The 8,745-nt window shown below is 37.7% G+C and overlaps 1 protein-coding gene across 1 annotated transcript; it reads right to left on the bottom strand.

Moving 5' to 3' along the window:
* Nucleotides 1-246: 246 nt before the first annotated feature.
* Nucleotides 247-5,057, bottom strand: LOC149786818 (uncharacterized). The gene is made up of 3 exons (XM_089978267.1): nt 4,725-5,057; nt 2,669-2,811; nt 247-1,934 (listed from the first exon to the last, which is right to left on the bottom strand). Exons 1-3 carry the CDS (start codon nt 5,020-5,022, stop codon nt 987-989), a joined length of 1,389 nt encoding a protein of 462 aa, XP_089834393.1. The 5' UTR covers nt 5,023-5,057; the 3' UTR covers nt 247-986.
* Between the last annotated feature and the right edge of the window lie 3,688 nt (nt 5,058-8,745).

Raw genomic sequence — 8,745 nt, 5'->3', positions numbered from 1 at the left:
GAATCATTCAACGTAAATGAATAACATGTAACAACGACGAAAAGGAATATTATCACTGACACGACTGGAAACCGTGTTTAGAAGAGAATGTAAGAAGTACAACAGAGTCAGTGAAGGAGAAACAAACATCAGGTGCTATGGACAATGAAAGATCACCGGTATTACAACGGTTGTCTATGATCTCAGTGTCGCTAAGGTCTCTGATATCATTCCTCAGCAAGCTTTCGTATAAATCTGTATTTTGTGATACTGAACGCACCGATAATTTAGTTCAGATCTGTACTATTGAAAATTGGAGATTTAGATCCAATTAACATACAGTATCATTCATTTATGTTCACGTAAAACAGTCGTTTGTAAGGTTTAAGAATCATTCTTGCAGCTTGTAAACACGGAATGACTCTACATGATCACAAATCCTTCAAACTCAATACTGTCGTATCATTTTATTTTTGTGGCTTTGTAAGACAGACTTTCCTGGATACGGTAAATTCGAGATTATGACTGTCAAAGGATGCATATTTGTAAGCATTTAGTTTCGCGGTTTGATCTCTACAAGTACACAACATGAAAACTAAAAAAGAATAAAAATATGCAGACAAATGGCGGTCACTTGAATGTTTAACACAATACTACCACACATAGGGGGTCGTATTGTTGCTTAAAATTTACCTATATATCATACATATACTACATAATACTACAAGAGATGACACTTCTATTTCTTCTTGCGTGAACTATTTAAGGATCGACGCTGATGTTGCAAGCTACACTTCGTGTAAAACCTAATATTTTATTACTAGATTACAATATTGACATTGATTTATGAAAATACTAGTATATTTTTTATTCTTTATGAACTAAAGTCAGTAAGTAAATGGGCTGAGAGGGTGGTCATCAGCATACGTTGCTAAGGTTTCGTTGGGGCTTAAATTCGTTGTTTGATTGAAAGTATCTTATGCGATCATCTGGGGGGGGGGGAAGGACTAAATAACAGCTATAACGATAAAAAAAAATAAACTGAATATGGTGTGCATGCTGTTATTGGTAAGGCCGAAAGCGGACGATTTGCATTTGTTGGAAGGAGCAATAACCTCCTGATTTGGCGATTTGCATTTGCTGGGAGGAGCTGTAACCTCTTGATTCGCCCGTTGACATTCGAAATCGATGCATTCTCTCATCTGCTTCACGTAGATAGTCTCACATTTGTCTCCTATATACATGAAGAACAGATCACCATCATGGACGGCTTTCACCACGTGTTCGATCACTGCAGTAAGGTTAAAGTCTGATACTTTCGGACTGTCGAGGTCGTATATGCCTTTCACAGTGATAAGCATTTCTACAGGAACGGTGCTGTTGAGGGTGGAAAAATTAGAGTAAGCATACCACATGATCCCGGAGTCGCTCCATCCCAGCTTCAAGGCAATAGCGTCGGCAACGGCCCCCGACATAATATTTAGCTCCTCCAATGTGGACCTGTTCTGACCATTGAAGTTTTCGCGCTCTACATAGAACTTAAACTTTACCATATCTTTCAGATTGTCCAATACATTTCTCTGACAACCTTTGAGAACATCGAACACGCCATTCAAACTCTCCACGAAAGAAGAGAGGAATCCTGATTTTATAGTCCAAAAAATTTTCCACCAATCGGTTGTAGGTAAGTCGCATATGGACGGTGCCCCAGGATAAGGTGCGAGATAGCAACCAGAGTGAGAATTAATTGCCATCTGCCGGATTTCCTCGCAGGAAATGGTGACCCAAGGCCTAAGAGTTTGGACTAGTGCTACCTGAAGGCACTTCCTTACTTCGTTCGTCCAGTATTGGCCAGTCTGGCTCAAGTTCAGAGCATGGTCGGTGTACAGATTGCAGAATTTCTCAGCGTATGTGACGGCGTATGCACTATTTGTCCCCTCACATGGGTGTCGTTCCTGCAGATGATAAACAATGGATGTTGAAGCAAATTCTTGTTTCAAATTATTGAAAGGTTTTACGATAACTGTTCATTCAAATTCCACATTTGTCTTCAATTATTTTCTAATACTATTATGCGGATGAAATTAATGTCAATATGACTGGAAAAATTGCAGATCTCTGCCTTTACAGTTTGTATGTGAGTCGTGTAAGGAAATATTGACATCTGGCAAGCTTCATTATGATGACATTTACAACGACTGCATAAGCACCTCTTGGATGATGAATACTCTAACTCTAACAAAAGTAAGAAAGAGAAGAATGATATATACGCCAGAAACAAAGTGGTTTTGCCATGATGATGATTTTGATGATGGTGATGGTGGTGCCAACGTTGACTATTACATGGATGATATTAGAATAACAGTATTAGTGATATTTATGTTGCATGATACTGTGTTGTTGGTATTACTTGTATTCGTTTTAATGTTGACGGATATGATGCGGCTGTTGAGTCTATTGTTCATTGTTGTTGTTGCTGCTGAATAATAATAATAATAATAATAATAATAATGACGTCGATGATGACACTTATGATGTTAATAATAATAATAATAATAATAATAATAATAAGATGATGATGATATCATGATGATGATGACTGGATTGATGATGACAATTACAACGATATAAGAATGCTATGATTGTAATAGCGTGTCTTTTGCGACGAAGGAATTGAATTATTGCTTACTTCTAGACATTGCTTGTACCAATTGCACTCCTGACCACTAGGACTGAAGCACCAGGGAGGGAGAGTGAACATTGAGGAGGGCCGCTGTGTCGTTCGTGATGAGTCACTCACACAAGCACAATCATCATAAACTGGGGCGGGAACTAAATTAAGAAAATATGGAGACCCATAAGAAACTTCAACGAGAATGAGAGATCGGCTAAATGTAAACACGTGATCACAAACATGGTGACTGGAGCTAATGACTCATGATATTTTCATGAGGACCAACCGCTGTTCTTCATGTTTGTGCATTCTGTCTAACAAGGCTTAGAGTGTGATTGAAGATACTGTTATGTATATTTAATTTATATTATGAAACTAAGTTTTGTCAGGATTGATGGCTGTACCTACCTTTTTTCCCCTCATAATTCCATGAAGTAAATAAGATATTTACTTGAATGTAATTTCAAGACCTGACCTTGCTTACGATTTATTGAATTTTTCCTTTAGAAATTATACGTTTTACAGAACATTCGGTTCCGGCATAGGTCTGTTGACAGTCTGAATAAATAGGAACTTTGGTAAACAATTATTCATTCCTGTTTCTCATTAGTCTTTGGGAATCTATGACCAGAGTTTGTATTTGTGTTTAGATGTAATTCTAGAAGAATTATTTATTTAAATTATTAGTTGGAATTACAAAGTGCTCATTGACGTTTGGACAAATGCACTACTTTAGAGTTATGGAGGACTCATTCAAAGACGTCATGGATTATATCATTGTGAGACATCAAGACATTCAAGACTATTTGAATTCGTTCAGAACATTCTCTACTTTTGGACTTGTGATAGGACATTTATGATTATCTGGGATTTAATTCACAATACTGTAAGTTCTTATGAAATTGTCACATTGTAACTTAACTAAAATTGTTGGCTTCACTTCCTTTGTTACATAATTTAAGACAATAGAGTCGCAACAATACGGTGTTTTTGTTTCAAGAACTTTCCGAAATATCCTCGGCTTATTATTAATCAGCCTTGATCAGCCAAACAACGTCATTCGGCTCCCGGCATTAGTATAGACACGTATGAAATATATACAAAACTTTTCGGTCAAGAGTTGTACCTAGTAATATTCAATTTTTGTTTAGCATTTCGTTTGTGAAAATTGACTGATGTTCGACATAAAGATAGCAAAAGAAACATAACAAGTGTTGCCCAATTAACAGGAAGTTGGACTCAGCGTTTAATTGAAGCAGTGATAATGACTGGAGGCCTAATTGTAAAAGATAAATGCACGCAAATGTTTTCAAAGAACACAGAGTACTATTTCAAAGTTAGATGGCATAAACGTAGATCTAAAATTCATATGAAGTTGTCAACTATTAAAAGGAAAATATAGATTCAATGAATAGGCAGGGTGATCTAATCAGGGTGGTCGGGTGGAGTGGGGGTGGGTGAGGGTTGGATCAAGATTTTATAGAGCTAAAGGATCAGGTCTGATCAAGACTGGTTCTGACTCTGTAAACAAATAAAGGATCTACTCTTCAAAGCAGATGGCTATGATACCAGGTCCCGGAGAACCACCATGAGTTACTACAATATTTAGAGAGGGCGAATTGTGTAGCTTAATTAGCACAATTTAGATATTTTTCCCCCTTCTAAAATTGAAAATATTAATCCCGTTGTCATTGAGCGAGTATACTATGACAGTCACCGAAGTGAAAACCATTGCGCTACCGGAAAAAGCCCACTTTCATGAGTAATATATTCTAAAACCTTAAACTGGTCTAGTAAATGTATTCTCATATAGTATCACAAAAAGAATATTAGGAAAAATATGTGTTCGTCTGCGAAGATGTGACCACCAATGTCCGTGAATCACGAAAAACTATTTTTGAATTTGGCAGAATTGCAGAAGAAAGACTGCTATGCAGTAATTAAAGGACATGACCGACCAATCGTGCATCTATTAGTGAAATATGTCTATTTTGCCAATCTTATAAACAAAATGTAATAAAATTGAGAACAAACATCGAGATTATGAGACAGACAGACAGACTGAATTTACCTGATAATCCCGGATTGACGTTGTGGGTTTCAATCATACATTGGTACCAGCAATAGGTAGCTGTGGTATCTATGCATGCATGAAGTCCTTTAGACTTCTGCCGAATATAAGAGTCCGTGAGGCAAGTTGCCCATTGATTTCTATTATTGTAATATGGGTAGAAGTTGACACACTCCACAACCCCAGATGGTCCTAACGTTGTACTGCAGTTCGCAGCCGAGGTGTCCCCAACAAATATAAACCCGAACAGTGCACACAATAAAACTAAATCCTGGCAACCCACCATGGTTTTTTCCATCTTACAGTGGACTAAAATATGATATAATAGATACAAGCAAGACTGGAAATGCTGAGAATGTTTTGCTGTCTGTTGCCAATTATATAGCAAAGCCACGCCTCATTGCCTTCCATGTCATTGCGCAACCCGGTGCCTAAAAACACGGTATTTTTCCATGCGGGTGGTTCCCCAATCCATTTTCCATTTAACAAAATGTTTTAACGGGAAGAACGAAGAATAACAAAGAGCTGCTAACTACTCCATATAATGTAAAATACCTTACTTTTCGTTGCGTTGTTAGGATTGTATCATCCATGTCAAAAAGTAACCGTAACCGGCTATTGCCCGTGAAAGACAATTCTTTTTGTCTGCTTTTTATATTATTAACTTAGATAAGAATGACGAGAATTGATAACAAACATTTGAATCCCATAAATCTGCCGGAATTCGAGTTGGTGTAATCACTGACATATCGAGAGTCTATTAGGGCAAAGACAGGTCGCTGTTGAGGATCGAACCCGGTACTTCTACTGACAACCGGCCAAATAAACCAAGAGACAAAATGACCCGAACCAGACAGGCTGGTTAATAAGTGGCCAAATACACTTCTACCTCATTGATTTGAGATCAACCCTGAATCTCACACAGGATTCCACCAAGGGATGAGGTAGAAACGCATTCATCTCAGTGTCACCGACTGCTGAAGCTGATCAACAGCACCAGATAAAAACAGATATGTAGCAATGTAATGTTGATGTGAGAGATCAAGTCCTGTTCACGGTCATGTACACATAAACGAAAACGATATAGACAGGCTTGACTTGTAAATAAGTTGCCGCATATACCGCTCTCTCTCTCTGTCTCTCTCTCTCTCTGTCTCTCTTTGTCTCTGTCTCTGTCTCTCTCTTTCTCTCTCTCTCTCAATATATATATATATATATATATATATATATATATATATATATATATATATATATATATATATATATATATATATATATATATATATCAGCCCCGAATTAACCTCTCCGATGGCCTTAGTAGTTAGAGCGTCCGCCTTGGGTGCAGGAAGTAGCAGGTTCAAACCCAGATCGAGTCATACCAAAGACTTATAAAAATGGTACTAACAGCTGCCTCGCTTTGCGTTCAGCATTAAGATGTTAGTGTTAGGACAGCTCGCTCTGGTGTCAGGATCCTGTGGCTGGGTAGGACATGATACCCCAGTGATAGACATCGCTATCAACTGCTACAGTGTAGAGATTGTAACGAACTGACTCAAATTGTTAAAGCTACGTTATAAACCTACCACACACACACACACACACACACACACACACCGAATCAGCTGATGTAAAATGAACGAAGTTCTCGTTTAAGATCTATTGATAAATAAACATTTCAGCCAATTATTCCTTATAAAATCTGTCATTTTTTGAGGAATAAATCAACTACCAGACCTTAGGCAGGTAATTAGGTGAAATTACTTGATTCTGATCTACACGCAAATGAGAATACACAGGGATTACTGCAAAGCGAAGGAGTTGAGAAATTTCTTTTTGCGTGCATCATTTATTCTATCACTCTGAGTGAATAATATGTATTAGAACAAGCGATCATGTCTTATATTTCTTATTTGGAAATTTTCTGTCAACTGTGCGACTTTGGTGCGGAAGTGCCGAGTCGTTTGTTTCGGGTTCGACCCGGAAAGAGGATAAGTCTAACAAAACACAAGAACGTAAATAGCGCGTCAGATGTAATGCAGAAACAGAATGTCACCCACAGGTATTTTTTTTTTTTAGCTCTGATATTATTGCAAATTTTTATTGAAGTTCCTTCGGAAATGGATACAGTCTTGTTATCGAATATTACACCATGTTGCCGAGAGAGAATTGTGTAAGGTTTTTGTGACGATTGTTTCAATATCCTGTAAATATATTCAGAATTACATAGAATGACAAACTGACATATGTAAACTAACGTTGTTTATTTTAGTGACGCATTCCCATAACGTCAAGTTTGAAAACTATTGCTTGATTTGTTTACTGTGTAAAACCGGCTTGGTGTATAATTTTAAAAGTTCTACTGAGTGCGGCCACCACCATCACCAATTAAAATAGAATAAAGGAACAGGAAAATAAGAGCAAAGAAATAATACCAAGAAGAGGAAACGATTAGCAAACCGCCAAGCCGTGAACAAAGGAATTGAACAAAACAAAGGAACTATCAAACAAAGGAACGATAGGAACACGTAACAGAAAACAAAGGAGAGACTTCTTGCAGAGGAGCAGACTGGGTTAGGACAAAAACAAAAGATAAGTCATCATTCAATGCTATACGCAATTTAAGTAGAAGAATGCAAACTAGGTCCAAACAAATGGCTCTATTCAATCCAAACACGCAAACACACAAACCACCAAACAATCCTATCAATAAATCAGTAAAAATATTGGATGTATCACAACTCCAAACAGCACCAATAAAGCATGTAAAACAAGCAAGATTAACGCAAGTAGTACCAACCACAGCAAACTCGAATTCAACCAACATCACACTGGGACCCCAAATTCTGGTCTCAAACACAGACCAAACAAACCACAAACCAGCAGACATAATTAACACACCCCCACCCCACCAACAGAAACTACTAGAAATACAAAACTACACTCCATGGAACAATATAAATACAATGCCATTACTATCGCCAATCCTCTTCAAGGAAGCGGAAAAACCAAACACAAATGAAGATATAGACACCACTATTCCAAACCTAACAAATGAATTTGACAGAAACCTACATACCTTAAACTCCCCACAATTAGACCACATAACCATAACCAGCACCCCAAAATTCACCAAAAATGAAATAACCAATTCTAGAAGCATGCAAACAAACCAACAACAGGAAATCAAGCAAACAACAATAAATCAAAACATTAGGAAAGAAACTAGACACTCAAGCCAAACTCCTGGACCATCTGGGATAATAACAGCAAGGGAACCACCAACCTATGAGAACAAATCCAATGAATTAGACACTACAAAACGACCCAGCAGCATCACTAATATGGCAACGCAAAGACCCCAAACAACCCAAAACACATACCTAGGTAATGGCAAGGGCCCGTTAAAACCCCAAAACAACCCAAAAAACCCACAAGTAAGGTTAACTCAAAACAGGAAATAAAACAACAACATAACCCCCAAAATAAAATGTACAGTTATCATTCCATCGAACACACCATATACATAAGCAGCAGGTGCAACAGAATTACTAGTCTAAGTACCAATAGTATTATGACAGCACTGGCCAAAATTCACACTGGACAATTCAAACTGATAAGACCAAGGCGAAACTACCTCATTGTCCAATGCAGCACAATTCAACAGGTGGAAAAATTCATCCAAATTGAAACTATAGGCCCAATAAAGATCAAAGTAGAGAGACACCATAGCACTCAGAGGAAACCACGAGTCACTTCGAACTCCAAACACAGTGAAACCACAACTAATCTGGCTGAACCCACTAAAACCACTATCTTTAAAAAAGTAATGGCACTAAACGGATACAACAAGGACATAAGCAATGAACTCCTACTTCATAAACTCACAGCAAATGGAACACAGACCACCAAAGTATATCGTCTTAAAAATCACAAGGGACAAGGAACAAACAAAGCAGTTATAGAGACTACCGAGCCAATACCCTCAATAATAAAACTAGGACAGTCAGGAGTGTACCATAAG

Source organism: Sinohyriopsis cumingii, chromosome 12, assembly GCF_028554795.1.
Source record: "Sinohyriopsis cumingii isolate HCF-2022 chromosome 12, ASM2855479v2, whole genome shotgun sequence".
In the NCBI taxonomy this organism is placed as follows: Eukaryota; Metazoa; Mollusca; class Bivalvia; order Unionida; family Unionidae; genus Sinohyriopsis; species Sinohyriopsis cumingii.
This window is presented reverse-complemented; position numbering and strand designations above follow the sequence as displayed.

Bases quoted from the DNA above. Each gene is read 5' to 3' on its own strand.
- LOC149786818 (XM_089978267.1), bottom strand. From the start codon at position 5,022: ATGGAAAAAACCATGGTGGGTTGCCAGGATTTAGTTTTATTGTGTGCA. The intron at 2,812-4,724 runs GTAAATTCAGTC...TTCTTAATTTAG, and splicing joins CGTCAATCCGGGATTATCAG to TTCCCGCCCCAGTTTATGAT. The intron at 1,935-2,668 runs GTAAGCAATAAT...TATCATCTGCAG, and splicing joins GGTACAAGCAATGTCTAGAA to GAACGACACCCATGTGAGGG.